The 19,449-nt window shown below is 40.2% G+C and overlaps 1 protein-coding gene across 3 annotated transcripts in view; it reads right to left on the bottom strand.

Annotated features, from left to right (window-relative positions):
• MAST4 (microtubule associated serine/threonine kinase family member 4) overlaps positions 1-19,449 on the bottom strand; it is a gene marked incomplete at its 5' end in the record, with an annotated part of 455,430 nt that overhangs the window by 54,158 nt on the left and 381,823 nt on the right. For all 3 annotated transcript variants that reach the window (XM_084627959.1, XM_084627961.1, XM_084627960.1), the window contains 3 exons: positions 8,348-8,480; positions 13,674-13,775; positions 17,292-17,501. In XM_084627959.1, the coding sequence (XP_084484085.1) occupies positions 8,348-8,480; positions 13,674-13,775; positions 17,292-17,501 (445 nt within the window). The remainder of the gene's footprint in view (positions 1-8,347; positions 8,481-13,673; positions 13,776-17,291; positions 17,502-19,449) is intronic.

The raw sequence follows: 19,449 nt of genomic DNA, 5'->3' as shown, positions 1-19,449 counted from the left end.
TGTCTGGTGAGTAAACTGACCAGAGCCAGGCCTTTGGGCAACGGAAGTCTGGTGAACGAGGTTATGTAGGCACATGAGGTCATGTAGCCTAGACAGACCTTGACTGCAGGAGGTCTATGGGAAATTGGTCATATCAGCTGTTCATGGCCTAGAATCTGTCCATAGGAAGCTAGGCCTTCGCTGAGATCGAGTCTAGGGTTGCTCCTGAAAAGATTCCTAAAAAGTGGACTTTTCTTTGTTTACTCAGAGTCACAAGGATGCCAGAAGAGAGTAAGAATATGGTCACTGACTGGACTCTGGATTGGATTTGCCCGTTAGTAGCTTATCATCCTGGTACCGGAAGACGATGTAGCTCTTTACTCTCATCTGGGCCACCACCACTTAGAAGAACTTCGCAAAGATAATGCGAGGTCCTGTCGCTATCCCAAACAGGAGTACTCTGACCTGAAAGTGCTCCTCAGGAATCTGAAGAACCTTCTGTGGGATGGATGAATGTCCACATGAAAATAAGCATTTTTCACATCAAGAGCCACGAACCACATGCCCTCCTCCAGAGAAGGCATTATTGATGTCAGTGTGACCAGGCAAAATTTTGATTTTCATAAAAAAACATTTAGCTGGCATAGAACGAGAATTGATCTCCATCCCGTTTTTCTTGGGAACTATGAAATATGTAGGTAGAATCCTTCCCTTGATTTTGGGTGCCACTTGCACTATAGCCCCTCACTGCAGGAGAGGAGTTCACTTCCTTATGGAAGATTTCATGACAACGGTATCTGAAGAGGGACCCAGAAGAGGGCTTGTGTGGGGAGGGGGAGGGAGAGGAGAGAAATTTGATTATGTAGTCGGAGTTGATGATCTGTAGTACCCACTAGTCCTTTGTTATGTCCCTCTCTGGCAAAAAGGGCGAGGAGGCCACAAAGGTTTTGGGGGCATTAGGGAATGGCATCAGTAAGGGGATGCATTTCTCAAGCTTCCTGTCAAAAGAAATCCCTGGTTGGTGGGTTGGGTTGAGCAGCGGTGGTTGAAGAGAAAGCTGTATACCTAATCTTTGTACCCTCTAGTATTTGCACAGTGGTTTGTAAGGGCGCTGGTGGTAAAACAGCTGGGGGGGCAGTCTGCCTGTGGTGTTTTCTCTTTGTGGGCAGGGTATGAATGCCCAGGGAGCGGAGCGCTGTCCTGGAGTGCTTTACCAAGTGTAATGTCTCATCAGGTCTTTCACTGAAGAGAACAGACTCATCAAAGGGCAAGTCCTTGATAGTATTATCAAAAGAGTATCTTGACCACCAAAGAATGAAGCCATGATTCATACATCACGACTATGGCTGTAGCTATAGCTCTAGATATGGTACTGGATATGTTTACTGCTGTTTGGAACCAGGTTTTAGCCACCAGCTTACATTCATCTAGGAGGGCTTAGAATTGAGCCCTAACCTCTTCGGGAAATTTGTCATTTAACTCCACAACTTTAGAGTAATCAGTAAAATGGTATTTTGCTAACTGGGCATGGTAGTTAGCAATTTTAAATCTGAGGGTGGTTGATGAAAATACCTTCCCTCCCAAGAAGGTCAAGGCATTTGGCGTCTGTGGGTCTTGCTTGGGGTGTTGCAGTCGGATCTCTCCATGGCTGCCTATGCCACTAAAGATTTGGGTGCTGGGTGAGTAAACAGAAACTCTGCCCCTTTAGCTGCTACAAAATATCATCTCTCAACCCTTTTTGGGGGCACAGGATGCAGGGGGTATGCTATACTGTCCTGGCTAGTTCCATAAATGGCCTTGTTGACTGGGAGGGACAATCACCAAGGACCAGAGTGTTGTAAGATGTCTGGTAGCCTATGCTGCATGTCATGAATGTCCTCTAATGGAAGCCGGAGCCTGGGCACCACCCTCCGCTATGCTGCTGGTATGGTCTGTGATCATTAGTAAGGCTAAGATTTTGGCATGCATATTTTATTAAAAGTCACAGACAGTACATGGGCAATAAACAATAAAATCATGGAAATGTACACAGGGCCGGCGTTAAAGGGTAAGCAAGTCCAAGCCCCGGAAGTTGCGGAGGTCTCATAAAATCACAGAATCTGTGACTTACTTGTAGCCTTAATTATCAGTTGGGGATGGCGATGATGGAGAAATTGCCTCATTGAATGAGGAGGAAGTCATGCCTGTTGGAACCATCGGTACTGCCGGATCCAGTTTGATTTTTTTCCTCTGCATACTCAAAAGAAGTTTGGTTTTGGCTAGGAAGAGAAGGCCAGTGTGAATCATGCACAAATCCAGAGTGACTAGCATAAGGATCCCATGCCATGGACCCTAATGTGACCAGTATGAAAGTTTGACCAGTTGAGGAGAGCCCCATGGCACTGAGTAAAAACAGTCCCTTGGGAAGTCATATCTGGGAGGAGGAGGGCTGGAAGATCTTCTGGAGTCTCTATCTAAGCTTGCCTCCCTGTGAGGCAAGGGTTTGTCTAGAACACTGGATTCAGTTGACAAGAAGGTGGATTCAGGTTCTATCAGCAGTGCTGATGATATCAGTGAATACCAACTCTGACTTGTAGAAAGGATATGGGACAATCCATTTCTCCATGAGGTGGTTTCTTTGTCTAATGTTGACAAGTCCCTGAGGAGGACTGGAACTGAATACAGAGGAGACTAAAGGTAGGGAAAGGTAAAATATGCCCTGGAGAGGTAAAGGTTCCAGTACATTCTGATCTAGAGTGCGAGAGGTCCCAGCGGTGGTAAACGATGGACCCAGTGCATCCAAGGGCTTGGGGGTTAGTGGATCCTTCTTGAAGTGTGGCAGTACCACTGAAGGGAGTCCAAAGTGCAGCTCCAAGTTGGTGCTGGCAGATGCCAATCCTTTGGCTTCTGAGTTGGAGTAGGTGCTGGTACCAATGGACAGGACCCTTTCTCCTTCACACCTTACCCGCTTGGTCAGGTTTATGCGGACCTAAGTATTTAGGAGCCATGCGTGGGGACTCACCTGACCGAGACGAAGTCAGGGAGTGATCTTTTCTCTTAGAGGCAAACCTAGAAGGGGATCAGTCCTTATGCCTATGTCTCTTACTCTCGTGAGAGGTCTGAGGGAGTGATTTCTTACGCTTAATAACTCTGGCCTCTGCTCTGGTTTTCATCCTTGGAGGCACGCTGCTCGCAGCCTGCAGCCATTGTATCAGGGGTCTCTCCATCCTGGGTCCAACTAGGGTCTCATGGTTCTCTCCATGATATGTTTCCTCAGACAGAGCTCTCCTCCCTCACATGTTCAGAGAGGGAAGGAGCAGCAGATGCTGCACTTGGTGGTGACGTGAGCCTCCCCAAGGCAGCAAAGGCAGTGCTGGTGTTTGTCACTGACACAGAAGAAAAAGGGACAGGGGAGACAGTTCTTAAACCCTAGAACTTTAGGCACAGTCTTTCTCCTGAGGGGAGGGGCGTGGGGTAGGGTCCCTGCGGTGAGGAAGAAACTAGAAAAACACTAAAAACAGTAAAATACTAAAAGCTATTTACAATATGTATTTACAGACAGGAAAGCTATGCAGCAGCTTCAGACACAGAGGAATCCCACTCAGGCCATGTGGGGGTAACAAGGAACTGGAGAGGTGTGTCCACACCTGCTCCTCAGTAGGGAGACGAAGAGAGCAACTTTGCAGACACAGATCAATGGACGCTACTTGCTAGAAATCTGATCTCAGGTGCACTGTGGGCATGTGTATCCATAGAATATACAGAGACCAGCACTCGAAGAACTCCTAATTCTGCAGATCCCCTGCCTTGTTAGACTGAGGAACTCTCCAATGTAGTGAAAATTAAGGGAGGCAATAAAGTTGCTCAGAATCCTGTGGAGTTTAGGACCTTCCTCAGGGCATCACTGGTATTTAGGAGCAGCTACTGTCCTAGTCGGGCTTCTTAAAGTCTCATAGTACTAGAAGCTAACTGGCTAACAGGTGTCTAGTTTATCCAGATAAGGGCTTCAATGCTTTAAATTTTATGAAGACAAAAGGTGAAGTGCCTAACAAGATCAGCTAAGAGCCATTTTCTTGTCTAGAACTTTAAGAAATGTAATAGGGTTTTTGGCTACCCCATATCTACTACCCTGGGGAAGTGCTAAGATTCCCAAGGTCTCCAATTACCTGGTTGTCCCTCTCAGCTTCAAACTGAAACCCCAGAGTGTGCTCTGTGGATCCAGACACAGGAACTCCTCAGGGTAATAAGAGCTAAATGGGACAAGTGGTAGCTGAAAGACCTTGGGAAGCTTAGTCTTACTCTAATCCTATACATAGTTAATTACATACTTTACACAACTGAAGATACACCTTTTAGTTCATAAGTATATGTTGAAAGAGTTTGAGAGTACGTGCTATGATAAGAGATAAGGTTGCCAGAAATTTGTAAAGTTATTTTTTACGTGTCAATATTGTCAACTGAATGTGTAAACTCTATGGATAATGGAATATTTATATAAATTAACTTAACTGGACATTTCCATAATTTTAATACTTAGGGGACTTATTTTATGCATCAGAACAAATTTAAAGTACACAGTTCTTGTTAGGGAATTACTATACAGGTTTTTAGAAGTTACTCCCATGTGTGGATGATGTGTTTTAAATGTAGATAAGCCTGTTGCTTAAAATAAAAAGCAAGACACAAAAGGAACAACTTAGTAAAATATGTGAACCAGAAGTCTGTAAAAAGTCATGCTGAAAAAACAAAGATTTCTTTAGCAATACAGAAGTACAAGAAAATCGTTCAAGGGAACAAAGTCAACAACAGTACATTTTTCATTAATGTTCCAATTATTTTTTTTAAATTTAAACCGAAATAAATTCTCCTGGGTTAAGACTACTTATACCAAAAAGATTCAAGCTGGAGTGAATTCTACTGCCAAGTTATAAAGCTGTGTATCGGGTGGAGAGGCAGGGGGTTATAATGGAAGTGTTGATGTAGCCTTTATTGGATGGGTGAGAACCAAGCCAGTATAATGTACTTTGACAGCCTTCTCAGCCCAAATTGCTTTCATAAATAGCAAATTAAAAAAGGTTCTGTTTTAAACAGAACTTTTGCAAAATACCATTATCTGAGAAATACATATTATTTGCAAACAGTAGGTAGTAATGGAATGGAACCAAGAGTCAGCTTCTGAAGCAGGGAACTAAGGAACCATTTTGCAATGCCTGAAGAGATTTTTAAAACTCATCTAAATACCATTAAACATCTGCCCTTTTTATTTCATTGATTTAAACCATTTCTGAAGACTCATGATTCAAAAAGGTAAAGATGGTAATTTAAAAGCCACAGGGAAAAATCTCTCCCCAGGGAACTTTTCAGAAATGCAGCCGCCAGTTTTCTGATAAGTGATGAATCTGTTGTGGTACTGCTTTCAGTACAGTATACATTTATCTGGCATTATCTCCAAGTAACGCATGCACCATTTCACTTGAAGAAAAGATACTATGGCCATGGCAGCAAACAAAGGTGGAAAAAGTATAGAAGGGTTTACATTGGCAGCTTCCCTTGCAAGGGGAAGGAAATCCTTTCTGTGACCATTTGCCAACATTGTATACACATTTTAATGAACTGTCTGGAAATCCAACAGTAATTCAGGGTGACATTTCTGATTGATAACAGCTATTATTGTGTTTTAGATCTTTTCTCCATGCAAAATTTAAAGAGTTTTCAACAGGATGATCTAGGTATAATGCTCAGAGAGAGAGAGATGTTTCCAAACATTTCTTTGTGAAATCACTATATTGAAATGTATAATACCACTAATGCATATTTTTTAACCTCTGCTTCTGAACTAAAATGGAGGATGGAGATGTCACTTTTTAAGAGACATTTAAACAAATTATTTATACAGATACAAAAAAAATGGATTTTTTTGGCCACAATAATAAGCAATTCATGGTATTTATATTTGTTACTTTTCTGTGAGGAGCAGAAAGAGAATTAGTATGAATTAGATGACCTAGTTTATTTGATGATAAATTTACAGAGAGAATTAACCTTTAAAAGATACACAGAATAACCCATTTCTCTGAATCTCCCATTTAACCAAAGGTCAGTAATCTCCTTTCCCCAGCAACAAACATTATATATTACAGCCCCACTTTAGCCCATTTTTCTGACAGGTGTGGATAACTCTGAAACCCTCTAAAAACTGAAGTTATATTTTACACTATTTAGTTTAATGTATATAAAAACATGTATATAAGTGATCTATTCAAAGTACAAAGACAAAGTAAACATTCGGTTTGACAAAAAAAAATCCTTTTCATTTCTTTCGTTTTTTATTTATCTATGGTGTTCTTCTCTCTACTTCTCTCACAATTACCAGAAGTTTACATGAGGCCAAATCCATATTGAGTACCATACATGTGGCCTCATTGATTTCCAGGGGGCTATTTGTGGAGTGACAATTAGCGAGGGTGGCAGAATCGGGTTCATAACATTCAAAAGAGACAGACTCTCAGCCTCCCACAGAAAATCAAACCCTCCTAATTCAACCCACATAGTGTACAGCAGAAACACAGGCATTGTCATACTAGATCAGACCAAAGGTCCACCTGTCCCACGGTTCTTTGAGCTACAGTAAGCTGAGCCACTCTGATTCTTTTCCATTGAATTGTGGGAGAAATAGTCTGTCCTTCTGGGCACGGGGAGAATTGTGGGAAGGCAGCAGAGGACTGTCAACACTTGAATTATTTAGCCTCTGTTCTCACTACAAAGTGGGCAGGTTACCAGCCCAAGTGAAACCAGCACCCAAGCTGTAACCCATACCATCAGCTGGGCCAGCTAGCCCAGCTTTAAAGCAGCACTAAACTCAGGTGAGAGGCTTTTGTGTATAGACAGGAAGGAAGTTAGGGGAAATATCTGAGTAAGAGGCTCAGTTAATGTTGCAGAAGACCCTGCAGAAGACAACTGTGGAATGACCTGCCCCATAGGCAGCTTCTTCCTAACTTCCATTAGTTAGAAATTGGTTTATGGCCTTCCAAAACTCTTGAAGTTTTTTTTAAATCCTGACTATCAACAGTCATCTATAAAGTGTTATCCCTATATATGTCCAACCCTTTTTTGAATCCTGCTAAGCTTTTGGTCCCAGTAATATCTTGTGGCAATGAGTTCTACAAGCTATGTATGTCTGGGTGAAAAAAATATTTCCTTGTGTTAGTTTTAAATTCACTCCCATTTAATGTTCTCTTATTCTTTTATTATGATATTGTATATGATATTATAATTTTATCTATATTCTCTATTATACATGTTTATATAACCTCTTTTATGGGTCTCCTCTCTGTGGTATTCTCCACATGAGTTTTGCTATGTCTCTAACCAGTCTCATCACCCATCTCTGAACCCCCTCTGTCCTGGAGCATTACTGAAAAAGGCAGGCAGGCAGGCGAACATCACATATTATTCTCTGCCTTTCTTATCAACATTTTCTTCCTGACTCCCAGCCTGCAGTATTTATACATGGACCCTCAGCCAAATTCTTCATTAAGAAACAGGTGTAATTCTAATTCGCCCTGGCATTGTCCGTAAAACAAGATCCCAAGTGATGAGATTTCTGTATTGAACCAGCAACTAATGGGATCTTGAGTCAACCTAGTAAAGTCATCTTCATGGACACAGAAATCACCCAGGACAATAAGGCTTTGTAATTTGAATGCCTGTGCAAGAAAATCAATTAGCACCTTTGGAAAATCTGAGATGTAGCAGGGCTGCTCATACAACACAGAACGTTAGCCCTATCGTGGGACTCTCAAACAAGCCAGGCCCACACAAATCCAGTTTGGGAACAGAAAACCTCCTACATGTAAGGTCAAATGCAACCTGCAAGGCACACCACTTCCCCAACCTTCTTTTCACTCATACTGAACGGAGCACCTCTCAGGACACAAGAGGACTAATAAAGAAATCTCTGCTTAGTCCAGCCATGTCTCAGTTACGCATCCAGAACCTGGAGCTTCATCTATGATCAAATCGTGGACAGTAACCATCTTATTAGCCACAGTCAGCACATGCAGATTTGTATTGCTTAGAGTGATGGAGAGTTACATCATTAGATTGCATTTCTACTAAAAACTCAAGGCAGTCTTCAAAAATAAAGTCAGAAATCTGTGATGGAAGCTCACCCCAGAAATCTAAAGAGGCTAATAATGTTCAGAGCTTGTCTCTAAGCAGGTGCAAACTAGTTAATATTTGTATTTTTGCCCTTCACCCCCACTCCCGCCTTAGATTTATTATTGGACAGTCACACTGCATCACAGAGACCAACCAGCACAGCAGAAATAATTCCATTTCTTACCGTCTTGATTTGGTAATTGCTAGTTAGACCATGACATACATTTACCTTCCAGAGGATCCTTATTCAGGCCCAGCTGGCTTATAATATATCTAGGGATGTCCGTTTTAATCACATGCCCCTCTTTGGCATGTCCTTCTGCAGCTTCCAAGAGATAGTAAAATTCTTCAGGATCAAATTCCTGGAAGAGAAGAAAAAATACTCACCATAATTTTCCTTGTTAGAAACTGTACTCCTAAACTCTCACATCAAAGCTTCCTTTACAACTCCAAGCCTTTTGTTACTTACCTAATTAAAAGCAATACTACATCATTCCATTACTAGTGGTCCAAAACACTATAGTAACATGCTGTAAACTGCAATGTTTTAGACTATTACTACCATAGGCCACGGAGCCCCAGGGGCCACCCAGGACATAGCCTGACCACTTTTAAGTAGTTAGGGTTGCCACCTGGCTGGTTTTGGACCAGCCTGGCCGGTTTTTCTACAGCCTTGCCCATTAGCAGTTGTGATGTGCTGGGCAGTTTTTAAATTTTACAAGTGGGAAAAAAACAACCTGGCACATTGCAACCAGCTACCGTAAGCCGTCCACATGCATGGACGTGGCAGGTGCTGCGCAGATATCTTCTAACTGTGGCATGCAGGCACGTGGTTGGGAATGCTGCTAGCACAAGCACTCAGGTCCCGCTCTGTGTGCCAGGCTCTCGAGGTGCCAAAACCTTGGCAACTGAGACTCCTGCTCCTCTTTGTGCCAGGACTGGAAATTGAGACGGTTGGACCAGAGGCTTGCCAGCAGGAAGGGCTGAGGTGGGGAAGCCAGGAGCTCCTGGTAGGGGGGCTCCCTTGAGATTCCTGGGAGGGAGTGGGTCAGGGGTTTAGTGATTCATGGGGGGAAGGCACCTTCTGTATCTAGGTGACCTTGGGGGACTCCCCCTTCCATGAGGGCTAAGGGAGGCTCCTGGGAGGGGATGGGTATAAGGTCTCATGGGAAGGTAGCAGGCAAAGAAGACCTGCACTGCTGCCTGCGTTCAGGAGGAAGGGATGGAAACACCTGAGAAAGGAAGAGGAAGGTCCAACTGGTGGGTGGCATACTGTTTAGAGCAAATCTATGGCCTCCCCACCCTTTCAATGGCACTGCACAGCTCAATTAATACAGAACACTTTAATAAGTCCTATAAAAGGCAGGTAGTAATTTTTTCAGCATTTTTCACAGTGTTACTGGTTGAATAGACTACGATCATCAATATGTTATTCAGTGATTACACCTCACATGTGGAAGATGTCCTATCCTCTCACGCCTATATGTGCATGCTGTAAAATAAGCCACTGTTCATATAAACACATATCAGATGTACATACATCCCAGAGCCCTCCTTTTTCCCCTAACTGCAATTTTAAGGTAATTCTAATTAATTAATGTGTACTGTATTTTAAGAAAATTAAATTAAAAACTTTCAACAGCTCTAGATCTAAACCACAAAGGCCAGAATATTACTGAAAATGTGGTACCTTGCAAGGGACTTCACATCTGAAAATGAAAACGCTCTTACAAAAACTATTATCTTATTACTATTTATCCCATGACTAAAGGGATGTTAGATGCCTCAGAAAATCAAAAGAACACCTAAGCCTCTTTTCCTAGCTCCTTAGATTTAAGTTATTTATCTGACAATCTAAATAGACCATACACAAGAGGAAGTGTAGGAAAGAATAAGGGAAGTTATCAGATAACAGCTTTCTTATTTGCTTTTTTGTTAAACTATAAAGCTGTCCTAAACTCATGTTCTCCCAAACTGCATTTTTCTTATGTTAATTCATGCCAGAGGTCACCTATTTCACAGATCCCTTACATTCTCATCTGTCTCCATGTCCACCTTTAACTGAGGCAAGAGCAACTTTGTTAGAACTAGGACTGGTTGAAAAAATTCTGACAAAACAGTTTCCACCTCCAAACACGCCATTCATAATATGCTGACTCAGCAGAATTGAAACATCAAAGCTTTTGGTGGAAACCTGGCAGGCAAGATACCTGGTTGCCCAGCTTCCTGGTTCTCCTGCAGCCCACTTGGTGCAGTGCCAGCGAGCAAGCTGGCTGGCTCCCGAGCTGCCTGGGGAGCAGTACAACCTGAGACTGCAGGGAGCATACTTCATTCCAGAAACACCAAACAATTGGGCAGTAGAAGCATTTGAGTGTTTCCAAAATGAAATATCTTCGAATTTTCATTCCTGTGAAAAATTCTGAGTTTTTTACTTTCCATCCCCATTCAGGATGATTTTTTTTTTTTGAGGGGGATAGGAGATATATATATATTTAAAATATTAAGTGTGCAGAAAAAATAAGTTAACTTATTGATCAATGTCAACTTTGAAGTGATGTCATTCATCACTGAATTATACACCTAGGTAAGCTAGAGAAAAGAGATGGCCCCTTATACTACGTTCTGATGGTAAAAAGACTGGTTCTGACAAATCAGCTGGGAAACAGGCCACAAAGGTGAAGGTCTTCCAAATGAGAATATGCTGCATTGAGCCCATGACACTTAATTCTGAGGACTATTGGCCTGGGTACTCCAGCTGATTTCACAGGAGTAGAAAGGAGGCAAACCAGGTAGGGTTTATAAACGGGCACCGACTCTTTGAATAACACTTAAGTTCCTGGAGGATAGGTCCATCAGTGGCTATTAGACAAGATGGTCAGGGATGGAACCCCATGATCTGGGTGTCCCAAAACCTCTGACTGCTAGAAGCCAGGACCAGATGACAGGGGACAGATCACTTCATAACTGCCCTGTTCTGTTCACTCCCTCTGAAACATCTGGCACGAGCCACTGTCAGAAGACAGGATACTGGGCTAAACAGCCTATTGGTCTGACGCATTATGCCAACTGTTATGTTCTTACTTGGAATAGGAAAGACCGTGAAGTCTTCCAAGAACTGGTTTAAAATATTCTCTAAAATTCACACTGCCAACCAAGCAGGTATTTAAAAAAACAGATTTGTTAGTTGTAGCTTCTAAGAACCTTCAAGGTTGGCTCAGTGTAAACACAATAAAAATCACAAAAGCATGCTAACTATGGCAAGGACCTCATAATAGACGAACAGACCACTAGTTCCACCCGAGATTCCAGAAGCAATCAGGGTTTCCAGAAGCCCCCCACTTCCTCTACACCCCCAACTAGGAACATAGTTATAGAGCATACATTTGTTGTTTTATCTCAGTTCACTGTGATTTGGTGTTGACACCGGCCATCTGACATTTCTTCCTGATGTGCCAGTGCTCATCACTCCCTACCTCAGCAGCACCTCTTCAGTCCGAATTGAACAACAAACACTAAATGCCATTTTAGCTTCTCTTCTGCAATGCTGCTCATCTTACATGTTAATATGCTCCCCTTAGATATCAGGACATTTTCTTCTCCCCACTTGCATTAACAGTGGAAAGACTCTACAGCGGCACCTCCGTTTGTTAACACATAGAGTAGTTTTAAGATAGATAACTTTCATCAAATTCATGTATACACAATTACAAGTGAGTTATTTTCTGATCTCTAGTTTTATCCTCACATTACCTTTTTCAGATACAGAAACCCAGTAGAAATGAATAAACCTTTAAATATTTGGCAGTAGCTCACAGCACTTCCACAAGCAGAGAAAGCTCTACTCATCTGACTAACAAATGAATACAAATAGGTGCTCAGATACCATGAGCCTGGTATACATACCTAGCTAGAAACATAGTGGGGCTGGCAGCATCATCTATTAAGGCTGCCCAAAACTTCCCATTATAAGACCCTGTTTTCAGTTACTTATAACTTTGCCAAATTCTAACTGATTGGGTTGAAATTTTTCAAGCTCAGTGTCTGTAACAGGCTGAATTTTTCTGGAAAAATGCCAGCCAAAATGGTTCAGCATTTCCAATAATGTGTTATCTTGCCCAGGTTAAAAAAGTATGGAGAACTTTTCTTTGAGACATTTTAGAACTCTCGTGCCCCTCCTTCTCCCCCATACTTTGGGGAAGAGACTGAAATTTGGCAAAGGGTGTTGCATGTGTGTCCGGGATATACCTTTTTCTGTCTCTGTCAAAATCTGCCCAAATTTGGCCAAGTTACAAACCTTCAAAAAATCACTATTCACAAATGAGATGTGCCAGACTAAAAATCTTCTAAGGTTCCAACTACACTGGGCATGCTCCAACCCTAGTGCAGGTCCACATACTACTGCCATCAGTTCTCCGTTAGCTCAAGTGACACAGCTCTGTGCAGCGCATCTAAAGGTTCCGACCCGGCTGATGAACCATGTGGGTGTCAATAGGCATTTTGAAATTTTTTTTTTCCAGTTTGCTTTTTTAAAAAGCTAAGACATCACACACAAAGAACTATGCTGAAAGAACATTATTAAGGTTGCTAAGTCAAGCAATCAAAAGTTAGGATATGCCAGAATTAAGGTTGCCTGTGCCCTCCTCCTTCTGCATATGTATTATGATACAGCCTTTTATTACAGCTCATATAGTATTTTGTTGAGGATCCCTGCCTCATTCAGTAAGGGACCTGCTCTGGAGATGATCCGGGGTGTCTGTACAGTCCCAGCTTCATTTGTTGCAGAAGTTAGAAGATGTGTCGGGAAAGAGGCAGGAGACTGCAGAAAGAGAAAGAAGGGGCTTATGATTAAAGACAGCTGTGTGCTGCCTTGGAGAATTGGATTATTTCCCTGTCTCTGCCACAGAGTTCCCATGTGATGCTGGGCAAGTCACTGAAACCAAAAATTTCACAAGTGATCACTAATTGGGTGTTCCTCATTTTCTCGATGTCTGACTTGAGACCCTAAAAATCTGATTTGAAAAAGTGTTGCGTGCTCATAGCTAGAGCAGAAGCCAATGGGAGCTGCTCTACTTTGAACATATAAAGTGCTTTATAATGCCAAGTATTCTGAAAAAGCAGGTCCTAACGGTCTCAAACCCAGCATCTAAAATTAATGAATAATTTTACCTTAATCTCTGTGCCTTGGTTCTTCAGCTGTATCATAATGCATACACACAAGGGGACCGAATTAATGTTGCCTGGTATTTCCTATCTTTCGAGTGTTTGACTTCATCTTTGATAACATTCTTCTAATGCAGTTTGTGTGTGCAATATGAGATATAGTGCATTCAAATAAAAAGGAATTCAGAATGATAGGCACTAATGAAAGTTATCAGCATTCGAATGGATAGGAGTTCTCACACTAAAAACAACTTTGGAAAGTTCCAAAGAATACATAAAATACTTTTACATACTAAATAATATACTTTTATTTCTGGTCTTTAATACCAACCCAAATAGTCAAGCTTTCCACCAGTAACAAATCAGAATCCTGCTTACAATAAGCATCAGCTTACCAGGCATTCTAATAAGCGAGCAGGACGAGCAACGACTATGAGGATCTTTCGGACTAGTTGCTTAATAAATGCCAGTTCTCCACTTTCTGATCTCTCTTGACCCTAAGAGAGTCAAAGGAAAAGGATGATTAAAAACTCCTACATTAAATATACCAGTCAAGAAAGCACGTTAATATGATGACCATAAATACAATCAGTAGTATTACATATAGTTTCTAACTACAGTGTTTAAGCTCCATTTGAAATCCTTGCAGTATAGTTCAGAGAGTCAAAATTTCTACAACATGGAACAGGGTACCTTCAATTCATATGGCAGATATATTACTATCCGATTTTCATTCATATGGCTTTGAGGTGAATCAGTATTTGTTGTCAAAAATTATTAGAATGAGTTGTGAATGAGCAACTAAAAAGCATGTATTACAGCTGTGTCATTGAGTATACTGTAGTAAAAACAGAGTCAACATTTCGATATGAAATCAGGATTTTTAAGAGTGAAATCTCTTGCTTCTCTGAAATCAAATCAGACTAATGCTTTGTGACATGACTGGCCAACCCAAATGATTCAAACGAGTTAAGACATTTTTTAGTTGCATAGTGGCTAAAGCCTAACCTGAGTATATTTCACAGTGATCTAATCAACTCCAGCCCCTCCCCTAATACCATTGTTATTAAAAATGATATTATGTATGAGACACTAATGAGCATGCACAATAATTCATTTTCAGAAAGCCTGCTGTAATAGCAAAGATTCTCTTTTCATTTGAATAAGACTTACCATTTTTACACTAACCTCAAGGCAAAATTAGTGCAAATCTATGGTTCTAACATGATAGTATCAAAATAAAGGTTACTGCATTTTCAGATGGATGGGGTATTCTTTGTTTTCACCAACATATTCCTGTGCACTGTTATAGCTACTGTTTTACTGTGAATAAAAGATATTACAACACATATAATAAACATTAGCAGCATCCATGTGGTATCGAAACTGATTTTCTATGATTAAATGATGGCCATGAAATTCTAAAATGACCACTCTGAGATGTACAAATATAATGAAACGATGCTAATCCATCCATATAGGAACCGAGTACAAGTATGTGCAGTAAAGGAAGCAAATAGGAAATTGAGTTCTGCGAAGAAGAAGATGATGAAAGGAGAATAATGATGTTAAAGAATCTGCACAAAAGAAAATATGTTTCTGGAGAACTTAAAAGAGAATTTTCACAAGGGTCTGAATTGCATTTCAAATTTCATTCAAACTTTCTTGTCAAGCAACAAAGAATAGACTTTATGATACCTAATGAATGCAAAAGAAGCCATATGTTCTTTCTTCTGGCTGAAAGATATTGATGGTCTTTTGCTCATATATCAAAAAGGCATTTCTTTGCTTCGAATAATAGAAGTTGTAGGATAAATTCCAAATCTCATCTACTGCGTATTCTGTGCTATGTGCCATGTGCCATATATTTAAGCATACAAAGAAAATTCAAACGAACTAAAACCTTACAATTTTAATTATAAAAGTAGTTTATGTATTTGCGATTGCAAAATCCATGTAAATACTAAGCTAAATAGCAATCTCATGCTTAATACCATAATTAAAAACACAATGGAAGAAAATGTAATCTAATTGTGAAGTTTCAAAGAAAACTGAACTAACTTCACTTCAATGCTTCTACCTCAGCTTTGAGAAAATGCTAATGAGAGGCAAAGATTCATATTCTATACGCTGCCAGCTACATTCACGAGGAAAATGTTAATGGGCTGAACACACTTCTGTTTTACTCACTGGCCAAAATAAAAGTAATATTACACACTTCTGGATCTAGGTAGGTAGGGATATTTACAGAAGATTCCATATAAGTGAAAGAAGGGTGAGATAGGAAAGCATTCAAAATCAACTTGACCTTGACCTTAGCACTACAAAAATGTCAGTTAAAATCAAGCTGCTCAAACCTCAGGGGACTCTTTTCCTGGTTATGCAAAGCAACCACAAGGTGCCAAGTAGCAGTAGGAGCTACAGCTTTCCACTGAATGTCACAGTTGGGAACTGACAACAAATGCATCCTAAGAAACCCAAAGTATGTTCCCACAGATCAGTTCTGTATCAGGCAAATTTCCCTACAATTATTTTATGTTTTTAGCTTTTAATGAATATTGTAAAATTCACCCAGATAATAATATAATACTTTGAAAAGAAATAAGTTTACAAAAGAAGTAACACACTTGTACACACTATTTAGGAAATTATACACAAGCTTATGTTTTTTGAACAATTGATATTATATTGTAAAGCACATGGCTTAGAAAAGAGCAGACAGCTATGAACAGGGCCAATTTATATCAGCCAATGTAGGTAATATCAGTGCTGTCAATACATGCAATCAAGTGAACCTTAGCTCTTAAGGCATATTTCTTCATACTGTACTGATATCATCACGCTGTAGTGCAAAGTCAAGTAGATATCTGTAACCAATTATTTAGCAATTTACCTGCACTTTGGCATCATAAAACCATACAATAAGGTTTAAATTTGTTTTTAAATAATTAAGTCTTCATGAATCTTCCCTATTTACCTTAACTGATAACGACAAGATAACAATAATATAGAAATGGTGCATTGTTGTCCAGTTTTTGCAGTATTTTTCCTTTTTTTGTGTGTGCGGGGGTGGGAGGAGCATAAGGGGAAGTACAAAAGGAAATTTGGTACCAGCAGAAAGTAGTGTAAGAGAAGTGTTCTCTGATATAACCTAACCAGGTTTTACCCCCAAACCAGCATAGTCTGGAAACAGGCAAACTATTAAAATACAGGCTGACATTTCTGTGTATTTAAAATCAAAGCAAAACAAAACAATAACATCTTAACAAAATCTTGCTTGGTATATTTCACTGTATTGAACCCACTTGCCTACCAGATTGACTCTGGGGCACACTGTACCATCAGTCCACATGCACAACTGCCAGACAATGAATCAAGGACACAACATGGTCCTTTGTTTTAAAAAAGGTATATTTATATATTTGATGAGCTTCATGTCACAGCACAAGTCCTATTTGCTAACTGAGGATTCAGATTTCTCTTATCAACTGATTATTTTAAGAAGATTCTTATGAATGTTTTTATGCTGAAGTCAATTTTTTTTTTAATTACTAAGGTTGGTTTCTGAGATGTAAGGAGACATTACAAACTTCTAAATAAATAAATAACCTGCTGCTAATGAAAGGCTAAGGGTTGCTGTCTGCTGCCTCAACTGGTGTTAGAAATTAGGAGGTTATGTAATCTGAAAGGAGAATTTATGGAAGTAGGGGGTCGCCTCATTGTGGGGTGCATATACACAAAAACATAAGCAATTTATAACTTGCAATGTATTACAAAATGTTACTGAATCTAAAAACCTTTATAATCCATTTATCCCTGAGTCACACACCATAAGACCCTATGGTTCCTGTACAGGTCATTTCATTGAATAAGCCCACTATGAATTTACACTACGTTGGCATCTATTTGAGTAGAGCAGCCATAATTATTTCATAGCAACTTACTTTAAATAAACATATTTGAACAATTTTTAAACAAAAGATAATTATCTTTGCACAGTGCACGGTTCATACCTCCTGTAGTAATTTGTCTAATTTGTGCTGTAATTCAAAGAAGTATCGTGACGTGATGAGGCCCTGATGGGATTTATCCAAGCAATCTCGAGCCAGCTCAATGATCTGATGGTGGGTAAAGCTGAGCACTCCATCTGCCAGGGGAAGAACGTTATCAGGAGAATTGTTGGTGATAATATCCTGAAGCCGTTCTTCCATCTGAGCTGTGGCCTGTTAAAAAAAAATGTATTGATAGATTTAATCAGTATTTTCTGAAACTCTATTACCACTCCAGAACAATATTTTTCCTGATTAAACAAATTTCTGAATAGCTTAAAAATTTCTTCTAACACTATATATGAAAATGGGTGATCAGGGGACACCATCATAGGGCCTAATCACTTCAGCCACACTATCAGAGGCTCGTTCAACTGCACATCTACCAATGTGATATATGCCATCATGTGCCAGCAATGCCCCTCTGCCATGTACATTGGTCAAACTGGACAGTCTCTACGTAAAAGAATAAATGGACACAAATCAGACATCAAGAATTATAACATTCAAAAACCAGTTGGAGAACACTTCAATCTCTTTGGTCACTCGATTACAGACCTAAAAGTTGTAATTCTTCAATAAAAAAACTTCAAAAACAGACTGCTGAATTGGAATTAATTTGCAAACTGGATACAATTAACTTAGGCTTGAAGAGAGACTGGGAGTGGATGGGTCATTACACAAAGTAAAACTATTTCCCCTTGTTTATTCCCCACCCTCACCGTTCCTCAGACGTTCTTGTCAACTGCTGGAAATAGCCCACCTTGATTATCACTAGAAAAGGTCCCGTCCCCCGTCCCCACCCCGGCTCTCCTGCTGGAAATAGCTCACCTTAAGTGATCACTCTCCTTACATTCGATGAAGTGAGCTGTAGCTCATGAAAGCTTATGCTCAAATGAATTGGTTAGTCTCTAAGGTGCCACAAGTATTCCTTTTCTTTTTGCGAATACAGACTAACACAGCTGCTACTCTGAAACCAACCAACAAAAACAGTGGTTTGTCCAGCTAGAGAATGAGCAAACATGCTCCATTTCCCCACATTATTCTACTAATGCTGACCAGCAGCTCCCCTCCTGTTATTCTACTCTGTGCCTCTTTAATGGGGACTGCCAGTCATGCTAAGTTGTGTGGCAGTTGCTTGATATGCACAAAACAGAAGAACACTACAAACTTAGCTTTTACTACAGAGCCAAAACAAAACATGACCTCCGGGGAAGGGGAGGGCAACTTTTTAAAATTAATCTTCATATACTGCAAGACAAAATAGTTTTCTATCCTTGATATTTGTTGTATAAAGAAAACATTATACAGAATAATGGTGAGTATTTCCAGGGGAATATTGTCTTTTAGAGAGTTAGTGCCAGATTTTTAAAGATATTTAGGCACCTAACTCTCACTGAAATCCATGGTACTTAGGCACCTAAATACCTTTAAAAATCTGGACCTTGCTGATTAAACCTTATGCATGCTAGCAGCATTAAAGTACATAAATTCAGCTGGTATTTCTGTTACCATGTATAACTATATCTTTTTTCCTGCTGAAGTGTAATATGTAAGAGAAATCTGAAGCAATCTTTTTTAACAATACCATGTACAGTAGAACTTCAGAGTTATGAACACCTCGGGAATGGAAGTTGCTCGTAACTGAAATGTTTGTAACTCTGAACAAAACGTTATGGTTGTTCTTTCAAAAATTTACAAGTGAACATTGACTTAATATAGCTTTGAAACTTTACTATGCAGAAGAAAAATGCTGCTGTCCCTTTATTTTTGAATAGTTTATGTTTAAATCAGTAGCATACTGTGTTTGCATTTTCTTTTTTGTCTCTGCTGCTGCCTGATTGTGTACTTCTGGTTCCAAATGAGGTGTGTGGTTGACTGGTCAGTTCGTAACTCTGGTGTTCATAACTCTGAGGTTCTATTTCACTCTTATCTCACCATCGAGTTGAATGGTGCAGTTCATACCTCAGTTACAGTTTAATCTCTTTGCAAACTCAGGCAGAAGTCTCTGAAGGAGTTACACTCACTTCATGTTTTGAAGGTTCTCTTTGCAATGGTAACAGCTTTCCAGCTCTCATTTTTTTGTTTTGTGACATCAGACTCTGCAGAACCACACAGGGGT

Source organism: Lepidochelys olivacea, assembly GCF_965140295.1.
Source record: "Lepidochelys olivacea isolate rLepOli2 genome assembly, chromosome: 5".
NCBI classification, from domain to species: Eukaryota; Metazoa; Chordata; order Testudines; family Cheloniidae; genus Lepidochelys; species Lepidochelys olivacea.
The sequence above is the reverse complement of the archived record's forward strand: the minus strand, read 5'-3'. Positions and strand labels throughout refer to the sequence as shown.